This window comes from Glycine soja, chromosome 16 (genome assembly GCF_004193775.1).
Source record: "Glycine soja cultivar W05 chromosome 16, ASM419377v2, whole genome shotgun sequence".
Lineage (NCBI taxonomy): Eukaryota > Viridiplantae > Streptophyta > Magnoliopsida > Fabales > Fabaceae > Glycine > Glycine soja.
This window is the reverse complement of record NC_041017.1, coordinates 102,417-121,840: the sequence shown is the minus strand read 5'-3', so window position 1 is coordinate 121,840 and position 19,424 is coordinate 102,417. Positions and strand designations below refer to the sequence as shown.

At 34.4% G+C, this 19,424-nt stretch overlaps 4 protein-coding genes and 1 pseudogene across 4 annotated transcripts; 1 reads left to right on the top strand and 4 right to left on the bottom strand.

Moving 5' to 3' along the window:
- Positions 1 to 1,157: 1,157 nt before the first annotated feature.
- Positions 1,158 to 3,311, bottom strand: LOC114390107 (elongation factor 1-gamma-like). The gene is made up of 7 exons (XM_028350790.1): positions 3,151 to 3,311; positions 2,915 to 3,064; positions 2,780 to 2,840; positions 2,648 to 2,700; positions 2,461 to 2,562; positions 1,867 to 2,371; positions 1,158 to 1,782 (listed from the first exon to the last, which is right to left on the bottom strand). Exons 1-7 carry the CDS (start codon positions 3,157 to 3,159, stop codon positions 1,403 to 1,405), a joined length of 1,260 nt encoding a protein of 419 aa, XP_028206591.1. The 5' UTR covers positions 3,160 to 3,311; the 3' UTR covers positions 1,158 to 1,402.
- A 1,369-nt stretch (positions 3,312 to 4,680) lies between these two features.
- LOC114390110 (ras-related protein RABA2a) lies at positions 4,681 to 5,978 on the top strand. Its single transcript, XM_028350792.1, has 2 exons — positions 4,681 to 5,041; positions 5,357 to 5,978. The coding sequence occupies exons 1-2, from the start codon at positions 4,877 to 4,879 to the stop codon at positions 5,840 to 5,842; spliced, it is 651 nt and encodes a 216-aa protein (XP_028206593.1). The 5' UTR covers positions 4,681 to 4,876; the 3' UTR covers positions 5,843 to 5,978.
- Positions 5,979 to 7,723: 1,745 nt separating this feature from the next.
- Positions 7,724 to 9,859, bottom strand: LOC114390111 (ras-related protein RABD1-like). The gene is made up of 8 exons (XM_028350793.1): positions 9,700 to 9,859; positions 9,538 to 9,610; positions 9,413 to 9,460; positions 9,284 to 9,331; positions 9,045 to 9,116; positions 8,804 to 8,959; positions 8,363 to 8,466; positions 7,724 to 7,989 (listed from the first exon to the last, which is right to left on the bottom strand). Exons 1-8 carry the CDS (start codon positions 9,711 to 9,713, stop codon positions 7,899 to 7,901), a joined length of 606 nt encoding a protein of 201 aa, XP_028206594.1. The 5' UTR covers positions 9,714 to 9,859; the 3' UTR covers positions 7,724 to 7,898.
- Positions 9,860 to 10,357: 498 nt separating this feature from the next.
- LOC114390109 (glucuronoxylan 4-O-methyltransferase 1) lies at positions 10,358 to 11,661 on the bottom strand. Its single transcript, XM_028350791.1, has one exon. It carries the CDS (start codon positions 11,301 to 11,303, stop codon positions 10,461 to 10,463), a length of 843 nt encoding a protein of 280 aa, XP_028206592.1. The 5' UTR covers positions 11,304 to 11,661; the 3' UTR covers positions 10,358 to 10,460.
- A 926-nt stretch (positions 11,662 to 12,587) lies between these two features.
- Positions 12,588 to 17,645, bottom strand: LOC114390096 (annotated as a pseudogene).
- Between the last annotated feature and the right edge of the window lie 1,779 nt (positions 17,646 to 19,424).

Sequence of the window (19,424 nt, the reverse complement as noted above, 5' to 3'; positions counted from 1 at the left end):
TAATTGATTATTGACAATTAAAAAAAATAACACTTCCAACTCCACAATTAAACTCTCCTAGATTTTGTTTCAACAACAAAATGAGGAATGCTACCTACCCTCTTTTTTATACTTTTGATTGGTTAAAATTTTGGTTAGGATTTATCAAAAGTCATTAATTTTAATAAATTTTATTTTTCAATTATTATTTCTCTATCCTAATTTATATTAAATAAGAAACAGAATCTATTAAAATTAATAATTTTTAATAAATTTTAACCTATCATACGAAGAATATCTAAATATCCAAAAGAGAATATAGAAAATATAACTGGCATTAAAATGTAGGTATAATTATTTTTATTAATAGTTATAGATATTGTATAATAATATTAATTGAGAATCATAATCGAACTCATTTATTTAGTGGACGGCGTCATGTCCATATACGCTAAGACGAAAGAGGGTAATAAAAAAAACCGAATTTTAGGGTTTAAGGGTCATTTATTTACCATTTATAGAACCGTTCTTTTCACAATTATTATCTATAATGCAAAATGAAGTCTCGTACAGTTAGGCCTTATTATTAATTAAAAATCACAATTTATAAGTTTTGCTTCTTGACCGGGACTGAACTTTTATTGAATGTTAATTTAGTGATCCTAATTAACTTCACTTCAGAATTCAACTTATAAAAAAATGCAACACCTAACCGTCAAAGTAAGTCATTAACAATCGGCATCTAATTTTGATGTTAGTGACTAAAATAACGAAATTAAACTAAATTCATGAATTAAATTATAGGAAAATCAAATTTATAATTTTAAGATAAATAGAAAAACCAAATTTACTATTTACCTAAATATAAAACACTCAATCAAACATGAAAACACCCAACCCAAGACTGAAGTCTAGGGACATAGTATTTGTAGGAACTAGGAATTTATTAAAACAAACCATTAATTTATATTTTATTTATCTTAAATAGTCCATCAAGTAACATTGTATAATTATCTTATATATGTACTCCAAATAATAAAAAAGTTCTTCAAAATAGTCCTTAAATATACTACCTCAAGGACTAAAGTGATTTATATGAATTCATTATTTTGAGCATGCTACTTCAAATATCGTTTTTAAATTTTTTATCCCATCGAGAAAAGATGAGGAACCGCGTGTATCGTGAGCATATTGAAATTCATACACATCCACGGAGAAATGTATTTGTACACTGGTCTTGCTATAGTCATAAAAGATAATGTGTACCAAAATCAAGCATTTTTAAGTTTCAGCGTCTACGATCCCAAAACAGCTAGCTAAGAACTCACTATAACAGAAAATAGGATAGAAACCAAGGACACAACACGAAAAAGACACGACAAAAATCATACCATTTTGACTGGGGAATAACGGTTTTTGTTTCTCACTTAAAGCACTTGGCATCCAAAAGAGACTCTCCCTCAAATGGTTCAAAATCCTCGATCATCTGATTGACGCGCTCTTTCTGAGTTTCATCAGAGATGTCAACCTTGGTCCAGTCGTAGAGCTCCATATCATAGCATTCATCAATCACAAATTTTGGAATCTCTTGTCCGCGGAAAAGCCACAACCCCTTCACCTTAAATGGTGCCTGTGATCCAATCACCAGCATCTTTCCAAATGCATACTTGCGAGCCAGATCCATCCTCTGAAGAAATCCACCAACCTTGTTTAACGTAACAAAGGAAACTGTGTTCTCATCATTGTATTTGTAATCACAGAACCACAGAGAATATCCCTCTGGATCGTACATGTCCCAAAATCCTGCAAAATTAAAAGGAAAAGGATTAAAATGATGTGCATCTCATCATCATATCCATCATTGCCATCATAATAGAATAGTTATACCTTTGATTGCAACCTCGCGGAAGTTGGTCTTGGTGTTTGAGTAGAGTCTTTTCCAGTCATCCAAGATCATCTTGCTTGGAGGAAGAAGATCAAGAGGATTCTTGGGCTTGGGCTTGGGTGCCTCCTCCTCTGGTTCTGCTTCTTGTTTAGGCTCTGGTTTAGCTGCTTTCTTTGGTTCATCCTTAGGCTTGGGCTTAGATTCCTTAGGCTGGGAAGGCTTCTTTGCAGCGGATGGAATGGGTGGAACAGACTCAGTTTGCTTAACCTGACCTAATATCTTTCGGAAGTTAGGCTGGTTGACCAATGTCCAAAAGTATCTCTCGACGTGAGGGAACTCGGAGGTGAAGCTCTTAACTAAGAGCTGGCTGAATCCTAAATACAAGTTGCATGTCGTTATGATATCAGCAAGGGTAACAGAATGGCCAACCAGGTATGTATTGGAAGCAAGATGAGTGTTCAAGGCCTCAAATGCTCTCTTCAATGCAGAATTTGCACCCTCCTCAACCTTCATTCACATTATTCTTATTTCAGAATTAGACATACATGACGAATATAACATATGGATAAGAAAGTACAGATCAATATATAGCTTACTGGAGGAAGGTATGGGGCAAATCCAAGTCTTGGTAGGTATAATTTCATAATATTAGCATCGATCTCCAAGGATGAAAAGTCAATCCACTGGTCAATGTGGGCCTGAAACATCAAATCAAATTAATATATAAACAAAATAAGAAACAGAGACGATGCGTGGAAAAGAGAATGGAAGTGTGCAGTTTACATTATCAATGGCAGAAGATGAGAACAAAGCGTTGTCACCCTTGAGTCGAGCAACTGAAAGGAGAAAATCACAAAAGTGAAGATAAAATTAAAAAGAAAAGAAAAGCGTACAATAGAAAGAAAAGAAAGATACCGTAACGAGCAATGGCATTGCTCTCAAAGACTGGACCATCGGGCGTTTCCAAGACAGGAACCTGAAAGGAGAAGCATGAAAGTAAGTTTTGATTTTGATTGATTAAGCAGTAAGACGGGATCAAGCAAAACGTACCTTTCCTATGGGATTCATTTTAAGGAATTCAGGAGTTCTATTAGAGACACCCATCTCGAAATTAGGGGCCAATTCCACTTGGACGCCACTGTACTCTGCCGCAATCAGAGTCTTGAAAGCATTCTTGTTTGCTTTGGTTGCGTGCAAGATCTACACCCATTTCCATTCAGATTCATAAACCAAAATTGTTGTTTGCGCAAGAAAGAAAAAAAAAAAAGAATAGAAAGGAAACTCACCAGAGCCATGACTTAGAGCAAACAAGTTAATATGTGGTTTGGTTTTGCTGCGACACGGCCACGACTATGATGAAGAAGAAAACGGCACAGAGGACAATGAATTAGGTATTTTATAACTCAGATGAAACCCTAAAAGGGCCGGACCCAACCTTGGTTTTCATAAGCCCAAATACAAACCATCAAACTCAATATTTCAAGTATATTCGTTGCCGCCTACATCGCCCTTGATTTTACTAAAATTAAAAAAAAAAGACCTAAATGTTTATTTTATATAATTATAATTTAAATAAATAAACATTTTTCAATGATTGTAATAAATTTTCCTTTTAGTCATTGTAGTTTAAAATATTCTATTTGTGTATCCGTAGTTACGATTTTTTAATTTTTTGGTTTTTATCCTCTAATACCGTTACATTTAAATTTTTTGAAACCTCTACAAAACTCATATTAGTCATGTAAAACGACTTTAGCTATTTTTAACCATCATAAATTAAAAAGAAAACAATTTGTTCGTTCTTGTCACCAAGAATTTCCTTCCCTTCTAATAGCTTTGAATCTTTCACATATTTTGGTTGTATTTGACGCCCTTAGTTGTTCTCTCCTATTAACACTTTTCTTCACACTCTCATACAACGTGTAGGTTTAATATCATTAGTCTTGATTTTGCAGAATTTTTTTAAGGATTTGGTGTCATATCATTAGACGAGTTTAGATGTCAAAGACTATCGTCAACAATATAAAATGGATATATAATTATATTAAATATTTAGAAAAAAAAACTTTGTCGCTCATCAGGTATAATTATAAAAATGAATCATATGCATTCACACATTTGTAAATTTGAACCTTTGAGTGAATATTGATATTTTGAATTAAATTTATCAAGATAAATAATGATTGGTTTGATCTATATTTAACTATTGTGATCAACTGAATGCAAAAATTTCTTGACCTGAAAGAATTCAGATCCAAAATGTATTTTTGATCTATACTAAAAAGATGATAAAGACAATTTTCTTTTTAAAAAATTGTAATTATAAAAATGAAAATAAGATGTTTTAAACTATAAGAACACACTATCAATATAAAAAAATATAAACACATGACACATGTATGGTACAAGAGAAAATTTTACATTCTAAAAATTCCTAACTTGTCAATTTTTAAGAAACATATGCTCAAGAAATTGTGGAATAGATTTTAACTCACATAATCATATCTTTTTAAGTTTAATTTTTGTTTTACTATAATAAAAATAATGTTATTTTTATTAAATTATTTAATTATTGTGATAAATAATTAAAGTTACTAATAAAAATAACACGTAAAACTTAATTCAAAATTCTCAATAATTAATCAAACAATTTTTTATTTTATTTTCAGAAATCATGATTATAGAGCAAGAGCATGCAAAAATTTATTTATCAGATGCCCCCTGCGAATAAGAATTTTAAAAAACAGTAAAATAAAAAATCTAAAAAAAATAATAATTGCAAATATAATACGAACACCAAACGGTACTAAAAGGGTAATTAAAAATAGGAATGGTGAAGGTAAAGGTGAAGGAAAGTGAGTGGAAGCCAGGGGCAATCCGATAGAAAAGGGTTTTATTTCTTTTTCCCTTCAATTATTTTCTTTTCCTGTCTTTGTTGTTCAGTTCCGTTGTTGTGTTGTGTGCTGCAACACAATCGGTGGTCTGAGAAATCTTGTTTGTGTTGGGTTTGTTATGGCTCGGAGAGCAGAGGAAGAGTACGATTACCTGTTCAAGGTTGTACTGATCGGTGATTCCGGTGTTGGAAAATCCAATCTTCTGTCCCGATTCACTCGCAACGAGTTTTGCCTCGAATCCAAGTCCACCATTGGAGTCGAATTCGCCACTCGCACTCTTCAGGTCATTAATTTCTCCCAGATCTGATCAATAGATGATGGATATATAACATAATTCTACTCCTTCGCATCATTGTGATAAGTTACCTAGCTTAGCTATTTCTTTTCATTTTCTCTCTCGCCATAATAATTTAATCGCATGCATTTATTCGTGTTGAGTTGCCCAACCATCTAAATATACTATATGTGCTATAGTTGTAGTTGTAGGGTGGAAATGGAATAGCTATGCCTATGGCTCTGGTGGTATCGGTAAGCAAGCAAGAGAAGGACTCTGATATAATATATGCTTTCTAATTCATGAATCAAATGTGAATGGCAGGTGGAGGGAAGAACTGTGAAAGCTCAAATATGGGATACCGCCGGACAGGAACGATACAGAGCAATTACCAGTGCATACTACAGGGGTGCCCTTGGAGCTCTTCTAGTCTACGATGTAACTAAACCAACCACATTCGAAAACGTCAGCCGATGGCTGAAGGAGCTAAGGGATCATGCCGATGCTAACATTGTCATCATGTTGATAGGGAACAAGACCGATCTCAAGCATCTCAGAGCTGTTGCCACCGAGGATGCCCAGGGTTATTCCGAGAAGGAAGGCCTTTCTTTCATCGAGACTTCTGCTCTCGAAGCAACTAATGTTGAGAAGGCTTTCCAGACTATTCTTGCAGAGATATACCGCATTATCAGTAAGAAATCACTCTCTTCCAATGAGCCTGCATCTGCCAATATTAAAGAAGGCATGACTATCACTGTTGGGGGACCCCAATCCAACGCAAGCAAGCCTTCTTGCTGTACATCATCTTGAAACCCCGCCTTATACTTCCTACTTGCTCAGTATCATTCTTTTTTCTTAACTTATCTGGATTTCTTCTTATGATTGGTTGTGCCTGCTCATTGCAAACCTTATATTATTCATATTGTTGTCTTTTTGGTTTGGTTCCCTTCGCTATCTACTATCTGGAACTAGATTACTCGACACCTTTTTACGCTTCTTGTACCTATCATCTTTCTTGTCAAATCTAAATCATCTTCATCACTCTGTCATCTTCTACTTGGAACTTCGACCACTGCCTTCCCTTTGTTTCACGGCTCGTTGCTGGAACCGCATAAACAATTGAATCACCCACTGAATTGGAGGCATTGATGTCATCTCCTACTCTACACCATCGAAACCATTGACTGTGCCACTGCCTCAATGCCTCATCTCTTAACAAAACCAGCCTCACCAACAACAGAAACCCTTCATCAACACCAAACTCTAATAACCACTAACCAGGCTTCGCTACACAACCGAAACCGTGAGTAATCAATCCTCTAACGTAGCCTAGTTTTTCCTCACCGTCAACAGAGGCCTATCTCCTCCAGACTCGATTACCAAAATCAACATGTAAAAAATGTAGAAAAGAAGGTGTATGATTAAAAAAACACTAAAACAGACTATTTTGTTTTCAAATTTGGACTTATTTTTTAAAACATCTTTTAAAATTCAAGCAAACATATTTTTAGCACTATTTTTTTTTTATTTTCAGTGAAAATAAAAAATATTTGTAGATTGCATTATTTTCTATCTCTGTTACCCATGTCTCTAGTTACATTGACAATGACGCTACATCCTCAATCATGATTCCTTCAAGGTAATCAAGATATGTTCTCCTCTTCCTAATTTGGAAATTAGGAATTTTTATTCAACTAATGTCATCCTCCTCCCAACTTGTAGCTTATATATCTATATTTGGACCGAGTGCGAATTAAGCAATCGATTCAGCGTGAATCAACCCCGGAATGAGTTGAACCAGCTCTATTATCAAACTAGTATGAACCAGTACCGATTTAATAACTTGACGTGAACCACAATTTTGCAAAATGTTAAAATTAATTTTCATAGGTAGAATTTAAAGACCTAATAATACATATACTTTATACCAATTCAACTTACGACCTAATATTCCAATCAAATCAATGACCAGACCTAGCATAATAATACTGCACAAAGTCTTAGTAAGAACTGTTAAATTCTACATCAAATCTTCTTCTGTCGATTTGTTTTTAATTTCATAGGCTTCGAGCATGAACCAATAGAAAGGAAAAATTCATTTAAATTTTAAACTACCCTAGAAAAAGCAGTTTTCCGAGAGAAACTTAACATACAATCATGCTTATGATTAACATACAATGTAAAACTAAACATTTAAAATTATATATTTATAGCATACTCGTGCTTGTTAAGATGTGATAATGTGGGACACATCATCTAATTTTATTGCAAGATTTGGAATAAATTTAGAATGAATCCAGTGGCTAAACACGAGACCCAATTCCCTGTAGTCAGAAAAGTAACTCCACAGAATCTCCACCATTAATTTTATTTTTTCACATAATATAATTAATATCAGCTAAAAAACTTTAAGTCATTGGTTTATGAGTGTAGGAGTCTACAATTACTTTTCCGACTGCAGGAATTGACTACCTCCTGTAAATGGATTAAAACAGTGATATTATAGCCACGAAGAATGTTACTAATGTGGCCAACGATTCCCCGCGATATACAGTTGAAAGTTGTTGATGGACATTATGATATCCTTTTTGGTCTAGTGCAAAATTATCTGAACATTCCTTTTCTTATTGTTATAAATTTCATTGTCTGCAAAAATTGTGTGGTCAAAGCCTCGAGCAAATATAAGAGACATGTGAGAAATTGCATCCCTTTCATTTTAAACATGGGAAATCATCATAAGATTCAGAACAATATAATCCAAGGATTTAAATAGATGATAGGTGATATTTTAACATTTACTTAAACATCCATATATCATAACAGAGTCAGGAAAGAGTCTCCCTATAACAGAACGTAGAACTAGAACCTAACCACAGCAGTTGCTCTTCTGTGGGATCGGTTGCCCCTTCATTTGAACAGTTTCTGCCGACTTACCAGCAGTTGTTTGGCTTCCCATCCTGCACCCAAGTTCAAAACATCTCAAAGTGACTTACTTGTCTTATGTTGGAACTCATATTATTGCATGAATCAAGTAATGGAATTACATGATTATAAAACTAACACTCCACAAAATAAATCTAAACTTGTTAAAGAATAAAAATTGGCACATTATCTGTAAATTATCAAAATCTTGATTATGAAAATTTAGCTGAAGATGTACATTCTGTTTCTTTTTTCTTTTCATCAAAACCCATTATTCCACAGATGGTGGGTTTCAATTTTAAACATGCTGAAAAACTCGATATGGAAAAAGAAATTTTGTGACACTGATTAATAGTTGTGATTAAATAATGATTCTAAATGAGAACAGGGGAAACTAGAATTAGATACTTCTTCTTAATCTCAGCTGTCATAGTCAAGAAAGCCTGCTCCACATTGATGGAGTCTTTAGCACTTGTCTCAAGGAAAGGGATACCAAGCTCATCCGCAAATGCCTGTGATTCATGGCAATACAGTATATGTTAGACGAACAAAGTGTGATTATCCAACTCTTTATTTTCCCTTTAACATGCATATTAACTGATATTTCATTTACTGTTCAGGCACAGGCTTCTTTAACAAAACAATTATATATTACAAATAACATCACAACATTGAACAACTAACATTAAAATTAGCAATACTGAATTCAAAAGATCTTTAATTATTTACTAAATTCTAATATATTGAAGAGAAACTGAATTCCAAGTTATAGGCAATTCTTGAATTCTAATTTATTTGGTCGTAGAATGAAAGTGAAAGGAATTGTTCAAGTTCCCTTTAGTAATTTACCTTGGCAGTTAATGAGTCTACAACCTTGTTATCAACGAGATCAGATTTATTCCCCACAAGAAGCTTGCATACAGAGTCATTTGCATATCTGTCAATCTCATTCAACCACTGTTTGACATTGTTAAAGCTTTCCATCTCAGTAACATCATAGACAATCTGTTGCAATGGAGAAATTTATTAATCAGTGGCAGCGGGCAAGTATGTATAAGATGATAATGATAGGATGAAGCGACAGACTTACAATAATTCCATGTGCTCCTCTATAATAACTGCTTGTTATAGTCCTGAATCGCTCCTGTCCAGCTGTATCCCACTAAACAAAACAGAATAAATGAATCTAACAAGGTGAATGCAGAAATTAGGGTAAATTACACCCATGACCCAAGAAATCAAAAATGGAGAAGCGAGAAAAGTTGAATAGTTTTCTTTAAAACATAATAACATAAATGAACTAGTAGGTCATGTCCTGTGAATACTCACAATCTGCAGCTTGACGGTTTTCCCTTCCAGCTCCACCGTTCTGATTTTCTGAAGAAAAATAAAAATAATCAGTGTTGACTGTTGGGCCATAAATAGAAATAGCAAAAGAAGAAGAAGAGTGATAATTACGAAATCAACTCCAATGGTACTTATGTAGCTGTCGACATAGGAGTCATCCTGAAACGAAATGAAGAAACAAAGGAGGTGAAGAACAAGAACAAGAGAGATGAAAGTGAAGGGAAGTGATGACTCACAGCGAATCTGAGAAGCAAGCAGGATTTTCCAACGGAAGAGTCTCCGATTAGGAGAAGCTTGAACAGGTAATCGCTGAAACCAAACCAAAACCCCAAATTAAATTAGTAACACTTTCTCTCACTCTCAATCAAAGCTCAAACAAAACACTTTCGAACACTTACTATTCGTTACTCATTAGAACTCAACTGCAATCAATATTTTCTCTTTCAAACTCCAAAACTCTGCCCCTTCCTCTGCCCCGCCGCTCAATTAAAATCATTCATTCATTTCATTGTCGTTTTAAACAAAAATATATATAAAAAAAAGTTAAAGTTACTGTAAAAAGGAACCAAGTGCTTTATCTCGCACAATTTATTATTGTTTTTTATTAATAAACAAAAAACAAAGCTTTTATATCATCAAATTAGTATTTCTGCTTTTGTAAGAGAATTATGATAAATATTTTTATATTATCGCCAACCACTTTAGTTAAAATTCAATAGACAAGAGAATTTACGATGATAGCATCAAATTTTTGCACAGGAAGTAAAGTTATACAATCAAAAAATATATATGAAGAAAAGAGAGGATGGAGAAGATGATTTATTGATAGAAAAATAGAAAGAAAAAATAATGTTACAAAAATGTTATATGAATGAATAATAATTTTATAAAAGAGAATTTAAGATGAGTCCAGTGTTAAAAAACTTATATTATCATTATAAATTATGTTTTTTTAAAAATGGTTATGGTAAAAATCATATAATAATAACGAAAATAATGAAGTGTAATTTTCATTTTAGTTTAGATAAAAAGTTACTTGTCGGCGGCAATGAGGAGTGAATGAAAATGAATATCATATTGAAGGATTGGAACATAAAGGAAAGGAAAGGAGAATTTTATTTGATTGCATGAAGAAGAAGAAGAAGAAGAAGAGAGGTAGCTATGGAGGGCAAAAGGGCATGTCCTGGTGGTGGTCCCTGTAACTAGGAATTGTGAAGTGTCTTAGCCTGCCTTCCTGTTTCTTCATGTACTTTTGACAAAGGAAGGCCCTGGAGAATTGGTCTTCGACGACTCTGTTGACATCATGCACAAACACCTCCGTCTCTCCGCTCTCTCTGTTCCTGGCCATCATCCCAGCAGTGTATATGGCTGTCATCCTCCCAGGGGCATTCTCGTAATAGCCAGTGGGTGCATCCACCATTATCAAATCCCATTTCGTCTCATACACTACACTCGGCAACCCTTTCAAGGCAAGTGGGCATATGGAGTACCTCGGATCTCCCACTGCCCTGCATTCTCCTCCTCTCCCAACCTCCATCATGCTCTCAGCCTCATTCACCTTGCTCTCATAATTCACTTGGTACGCCTCCAGCATTGGAAATCTTCTCCTCATTTGCTGAATCCATGACTCGTCTTCTTCCAGGAATATCGTCCTTCCCCCGTGATTCAGCGCATTCCACATCAGGCTGTCGTGCCCCAACCCGAACACCAGGAAATTGCACGGCGACTTCTTCTCCAGAACTCTTGCTGTCACTGATATCTCTTTCACCGTTTGCTGTGGGGTTATGCTTGATGTTGAGTAGTGGATCAGTGCTTCCGACACCGATCCCGGTATCTTCATCTTGTTGCAACTCCCATCACTCTTTACTAATAATGCCTCTTGCTGCTTCACTCCTTTCGTGTTTGATGATCTAATTAGCACAAATAGGAGGGTAATGGCAACCAAGACCGCTACAATGAGGAGCTTCAAGTTGAGGCCGGGTTGATGAGCTTTAGTCCTCATGCTTGATCTTCTTCGTGCATGGAATTGCCTATTGTCTGGGAATGGATATCAACTTATAAATTAAGAGAAAGAGTTGAAGGTATCACTCACGTTTGATGCTTGCTTGGACGCCAAGGGAATAGGCATGCAGTATGGATGGATGGAGACAAAAGACCTGCCTGCCTACCTGCCTGAATTGTGAATCAAGCAAACTCTGTAGTGCTTGTTGTTGCATCTGCAACTGCAAATTTGGTGGAATTTCTTTTTATACCCCAATCTCTCTCATGTCTACTCTTATCAACATCAACATCAAATCATAACCAGCCACTCCAAAACTCAGCTTCTTATTATTCAAGTCCACAATAAAATACAAATAAGAAAACCATAGAACACTAGGTGGTTTGATTGATTAAGACAGGAACCTCAATTGCCTCTCTTTTCTTTTTCTGAATTGAGATCGAATCAAAGGAATTGGCCTCTTTAAACTTACGTTAAAAGAGGGGTGGAACGATAATATAGCCATATAAGTATTATAGTTAGTAATCATGAAATAATGTTTATATTTTGTTAGACATTTTTTTATCGCAGGTATTGTTTAGAATATTTTTCATACCAAATTGAATGTGCAGCTTTTTTAGCACAAGAACGACTTAACAACTTGGTCTTTTTTTTTAATTTTGTAGCACAAAAAAAGGTTAATCATCCTAATAAATCATTTTATGGGACATTTGATTCAAAGCATTATGTTATATTATTAGGAATCACATTTCTAAAAACATTATGACTAGAAATATTATGTACATTTATAAATGTGTTTGGTTACATTTCAATATTTTTGAAAAATTTTTAAAATTCAAAACAATTTAAATGAAGAAAAAAGAAGTTCTTTGCATTTTAAGAAATGCATTTCATTATTCCCATGGAAATATCACTTTCTCATCTCTTTTCATGGAAATAGAAAGTGTAGAAAAATACAGTGAAAATAGAAGTTATAACATTCCTAAAAATCAATAATATCCGGCAATTATTTTTCAGAGCTTGTAATAAAGTGGGGAATATAACATTCCAAGAAATCAATTTTTAATGTACTGCTATGGATTAACAAATTAAGGTACCACATGCAAATTAGAAGTAAATGTTTTGTTTTAGTATTATTTCTCCTGCATACTTTTCTTTTTTTTGGAAGGCTCTCCTGCATACCCATGTTGATGAGAATACTATGTTTAGAAAGGCAAGCCTTTCTTCAGCCTTCCGAATTTCTTATGCTAATAGTTTCTTCTAGCTCTGAACATACAAGCACATCAAACTTGAATAACCAAATAGCCTATGCATTAAAGGAAGAAAATTTAATTCAGCAAAATCAGTTTCAAATATACAAAGTAATGCCATGGAAATGACTTCGCCATCTGGCAATGGAACAACTTGCTGGTGTGTTAATAAACCACAAACTATTATACAGTCAATCGTCATGGATTTCATTTGCTCTATAAAGTATAAACTATCCACATTCCTAAAACATGAAAATTTGTCGGTTAGAACTCTGTACAAGACCTTCTACGGCAGTTATAAATATCTGATGTGAAGAAGTATGTTGAAGCCCCACGAGCATTAGTAATCTATCGGCATCAAGAGTTATTGAATTTCCAAAAGAAATATTTATCTTGGCAATACATTATGATAACCACAATCTTGTGTTGAAGTGTTCTCATACCATATTAAATGCACCAAAACCCTCTTGAAAGTCACTACTCTCGATTTCTCACATGCTGAAATAGCGATTCAGTTAGGCCATTCCCACTGTCAGCATTTTTTGTCTTGTCCTTACCCAAACGAACTTTGCGGACAGCCTGTTGGATTTGCCTTTCATGTTCCTTAAGCATTTCTTCACGATTATCCTCTGGAGCCAGCAACGGTCCAGAATGGTGCATGCGAGCATTTTTGTTAGCATAGCCCTGCAGTCACAAACAAAAGCAAGTAATTACTTGACAGCTCCATAGTCATTGAGCATAAAACACTGATTACCTAAAAGAACCATTCTCCTGAAAGTTTCATACAGGCTCCAGTATTAATTGTGAGTACATACATGTACACACACACATTAACCACGTTGCAAGGAAATCCTTATATCAAGACCAGTCTTAATACCCAGCAAACTAATCTTTTTCCCATTCTCTGAGAGGTTCATGTAATGCTGGCTGCAAAATACTTGAAAAATTGCACAAATTAATGTTTATCAGTAATTGATTTACCTTAGTACAATCCTTATCAACAGGATGAAAGTCCTTCTTCAGAGAAGATTAGAGTCCATCTAATAATTTGTTGGACTCACCATCAGCCTGATGGCTATATCTCATGCCAAATTGATCTTCTGGCCACTGCGAATTCACACTAAAGTCACCACTCATATCAAGCAGTGAATCACCTCGAACTGCAACTGAATTAGAAAATCTTGACAATTTTGCAGTACTACTTTGGCATTAGGATTTTTGTTTTCTCATCTCAGACTTTCTTGATCTAAAGCCATGATCTGGGCAAGTGAGATTTTCCTCTTTCAAATTCATATTGCGTGAGGATACATATACACTTGGATGCATTAACTGGCCAGAATGAGATAATACATTGAGTGCTCTTGACTTTTCAGGTTCATGGTGGAAGCCGTAATCGCCATCCTCTTGAGGATTGTACTTCTCAATAGTGCACTTGGAATTACACTGTCCTTGTCTCTGGGAGAAAAAATCACATGGAAAAATGTGTATCAGGCAAACCCAAATAACTCAAATGACAAGGAGGCCCATTAACATTGTTTTTATGATTTAAAGTACCCTCATAGTTGCCTGAAACTCAGCATTAGCATCAGGTATTGGCACAGCTTTGGACTCTCTAAAATTTCTCCCAACTGATTCATGTTCATATCCTTTATTTGCTGCTCTTCGTCTGCTTAAAAATAGACAAATAGGTGACAGGAGTTACACACTTAGACAAATAAGAAGGATCACTATCTCAAAAAGAAGGAAAAAAAAATCAGATACTCATTACACTAGTTGAAGGTTCATGAAAATACCTAGAGAACAAAAAGAAAAAAAATGGAGAACTTTTCTATCGTTCTTGTCACTGCACAGTAGATTTTGAAAATTATAATGTCATTCTGCTTGAGACTTTAGTTTACGATATCAATGGGAAAAACAAATTATCATTAAAGCACACACCAGAAGGGTGTCCAAAACAATGTGCTATTGTTGCAGATAATGCAAAAATCAGATATGACAAAATCACATTAGAATCTCCGATATAAAAAGATTCGAAAAAGAAATACCTTCTAGCTTCCTCTTCACGAAGTTTGGCATCAAACTCCTTAATTGGTGGGTACTTTGGCAAAGTTGATGGATCACAAGGACGTGGCATTGCTGTGAAGAACTAGACATGAAAAATGTCAGTGGCTAAGAAACGTGAGCACGACTAAAATTCTAGGATGTGTAACACGCATTCTGTTCAGACAAATTTCCAGGTGAACTGCACTCAAATAGAACTTATAATTACCTCATGCTGAAGTGCTAAAGAAGCAGTTCCTCGATCTTCCGGTTCTACAGCAAGAAGGACCTCCAAGAGGCTCAGTGCAGATGAAGGAATATCCTTGAATGTCTGAGAAACAACACGTTTGTAAGGTTGCTGTGGTTTAAAAACTGTTGCATGTGGTAGCTTTGACTTCTTCCAGTATTCTTCAGATGGAGATCCACAAAGTTTGAAGATTTTATGTTAGCTGCTCCACCTAGAATGATAGATTACCAGATATTAGCACCCAATTAAACCATAGAAAGCTGTGACAAATTTAAAAATTAAGTACTTCAAATGAGACCATCAGAAATGCTAGACCAAAAAGGATACTAACATCTGTCCTTCGTTCACAATTTGTAAGACCCTGTCCCTACTTATAAACTCCGTTTTTCATCAATAACATGATTACAAATAACTCAACTGGCTAAAAAACTATCATGTTGGAAATTAGGTTAGAAATGTGATGATCATTTTGGTTTCTTCTTCTAGTTTTACATTACTTAGTCAATCTATAAATCTCTCTCTTCCAATAATATGCATAGGTGGAAGAAGAGGACCTATTTGTTTAGACTTATATCATCAAGCTAGGATGCTCAAGATGTCACATGTAAAAGCTTCAATGTGTCCAAGAAAATGTACAATGCATATATCCAGGACAAAAGAGGAATACTACCTCTGTTCGTCCAGGCATTATAGGCTTCCCGACAAACAACTCTGCAAGAATACATCCGACACTCCACAAATCCACAGTAACTCCATAATCTGTAGCTCCAAGTAAAAGTTCAGGTGGTCGGTACCACAAGGTTACAACACGACTTGTTAAAGGCTTCCTGTTTGATGGCTGAAACAAAGTTGCAAGCCTAAAATCACCAATCTTCAGATATCCATTACTGTCAAGCAGAAGATTTGAGCCCTTGATGTCAGGGTGCATAACACCACGACTGTGACAATGCTCAACACCGTGAAGAAACTGTTGCATGTAACACTTGATCTGCAGTATGACAAAAAATATTGTCCCATTGTGGAAACAAGAACCAGAGGTCAATTAATGAGGAAAGAAAACAAGAGAAGACATCTGACATGAAACTTTCAAGCTGTAAATAAAACTGGATGCAAAGAATATGCGGCCTTTTGGTAAAAGATTAATATTGATTTTGGATTTTGCTTTGGGGTCCTGCTAACAAGTGTAAGGAATCAATAAATAGAAGGGTTTTCTTGGAAACCATGGTGGGGTGTATTGGTAACATAAGATGTTACACTTTACTATGAAAACTTTCGATTTTTTATTCATTAACCAGTTGCTCCCTAACTGGTTAGCAGTCTCCTTTGCTTTAAAAAAAATTCTTGTCTATTTCTAATAACAAGTAAATTGGCTGCATGATATACAAATTAAGTGCAGCATCCAAGGCAGCTATTCAGATCTTTACAATTATAGAGCTACTAGGGATTGTTGTAAGATGGTGAGAAAAGCAATTCATAAAACTTAAAATTGTCATTGTAATCCTTGTAAAACCCTTCATTTTAAAAAAATGCTCAAAAGAAGTTGCCGCTAGGACTCCAGCAGATACAGTGCTTTTGACTCATCAAATTCAATCAAAGAGAAAGTAATGTTTTTGTTACAAACATATATTTAGCAATCCACTCCATGTCTGGCTTCAAAATTTGTCTGATGCTTCTATTAATTCTACAAATACTAGACACTTTCTAGATCTCACAAGGTTATTTACGAAAATAATCTAGCTCACTATGCCAATTTATATACACAAAAATCACATAAAGTGAAAAGTAAATGCTTCGAAGACAAATTTTACAGTTGTAAATGACAGAAAGGTTGTCATATAAGAGTGTGTGATGCACAATTAGAATGTTGGGTGAGGTACCGGTGCTTCGGTAAACTTGATGCTGGGTATTGCTGCAAGGCCTGCAAGATCATGGTCCATATATTCAAAAATAAGGTACAAGCTAACAGAAACCCTTGAAGTAATCATGCCTTCAAGCCTCACGACATTTGGATGATCAAACCTTCGCAGCACAATGATTTCCCTTGACATAAAACGGACACTTTCTGGATCCATATAAGCAAAGCGAACCTTCTTGAGTGCTACAATTTTTTTGGTTTCGAGATCACGAGCTCGATAAACACTGCTGTAAGTTCCTTGGCCAATCTGCAGCACGATAGGAAAAAGCTATGGTTGGTGTCGGAGTTGGTGAAAAAAAAAAGAAGCAAAAATGATGGAGGACTTGCCTTATCCAACTTCTCAAAGGAATCAGCCCTGCGAGGTATCCAACCATTAATGGCTTCGCCAGCAACTGCAGTTACACTAAATATCCTACACACCTTAGGAGGTTGCGGTGCTTGTCCCCTTGATGTTGATGTTCATCAGAGGAGGTGGAGGCTTCTTCCGCTCCATTTCCATTTGCATTGGATATGAGGCGAGCCGTAGTAGCATCATTCTCTGTTAGTCCTCCCAATCCCAAATGCTTGGTGTTGGCATGGTTTTCCTTTGGAGCATATGCAACCCATAGCCAATCAATGAATTTGAATGTTAATTCCTCTCAGTTCCTTTTCCTTTGATGAAATGAAATGAAATCAAAATTCTAATGTGGGTTACAAACAGAATTGCATTTGCATAAGCAGCTACATTAGATGATGCACTTTTGTTCAATTCGCGAGAGAGAGAGAGTGAGGTGTGCTATACATACCATAATCATTTCAAATGCAACCGGATTCCATTCCCTGCACCCAACCAAATCACCTATTCACCTACTCACTCAAATTTCAGTCGTTAGATCAACATTTCCTTCTCCACAAATTTAACAACAAAACATGCTTCAAAAAAATTATCTGTCAACTACACCAAATTTATTTCCCTCCAATCACATTCCTTGCCACAATTAATTAGACAAAACTTACATACAATTCATATGTCATATTGCTCAATTATATAGAACTATATGTAAATTTTATTCTATTTCATTTCCTCCAATTTTGTAATAAACTAATATTTTAGTCACTGCAAAATATAACATAAATATAATTTTATGTAAATAAAAATATAATAAACAAATAAATTATTTTAATATATAATTTATCAAAATCATAATCCTTAATTCTCTCTCTATATATATAAATTATAATAGTAATTTTTAACGAGAGTGTATATAAGAGCTATTCTTTGAAATATTATCTTAAATTTCTAGTGTTTTTAGAAATTGTTGTCACTCTCGTTAAAATACACGTCTAATAATAATGGTTTAATATATTGAACATTTAATTCCAATTTTAAATTTTTTATTCCTTTTAAATGTACTTCTTGATTTTAATTTTACTTAACAACTAGCTTAAAAATATATACCTAGAAACACTCTCATCAGAGAAACGCAACTAACAATATTATCGTTGAATAATAAATAAAAATGTTTCCGTTCAATATAGTTATTCTAATTTAAATGTAAAGAGATTACTATACACAATTTCAAGCTCATTTGAAGACACATTTCACAAAATATTCAGCAACTACACAAAAAAAATCTCTAAACCATTCACTTATTCTCTTTAAATTTACTTTCTTTTTATCTATTAAACGGGGGAAGTGCACTTTCCAAGATAAATTATAATTATAATTACTAATTAAAAAAACAACACATGAGAATGTAGTTAGTTTTAGATTTTTTTTTTATTATACATATATTGGATTGATTTGAGTTATATATGGTAATGGGTATATATACTTCTTGAAAATAAAAATACCAATACTCATATAGACCTTATATTATGATGCTAATCAATAATTCCTTTATAAAACCTTCTAGAGTCTAAGGACCACCACGACATTTCCTTTGCCAAGTTACTCTTAAAAAAATCCAAGTACAATAAATAAGAGTTTTTTTAGTCCATTAAGGATAGGCTGAGGCTTGACTCTAGTAAAATAACCTCCTCAATGCTTAAAGGGAGATGTAATATCATTAAATCCATGAATCAATTTCTAAGGAAGATTAATCTTTACTTGAGAACTTATGATAGTATTTGTTTTTTTTATAAGTCATTTTTCTCTTTTGACACTTCCAATTGATACTACCTTCCATGCATGGACAAATCAACCACCATTAATTACTTTGTTATAACCCATTTTGTGTGTGCTATTAGTCATATTATTGCTATTTAAGGCATGTAATTTATTATGCCCCAAATCAACCTTTATTGAATCTCACTTTTCATTACTAGGCCCTTGATTTCCTTATAGATTTTTCAAAATTGATTTGTTTTGGTCATGATTAATGATCATTAATTACTTAGGGTTAGGGTTTACACTCGTTATTGAGCCAGCGTAATCTTTAGTGTAATCGTCACTAGTTAGGGTTGCTTTAATCTACTCACATTCTCTTTCTTTAGATAGGATCTGATAACATGTCCAAAGGAACCACACTGTCTATACAAAAGATAAATTCTTTAATATTATACATTTAATCAATTTTGTGAAATCAAATTATACTAACAACAAATTCGTCAACATTATGTTCATATACACCTAGTAAATTTACCCCAAATAACATTATGTTCATTTTCAAGGTCCGGTAACAACTGTTACA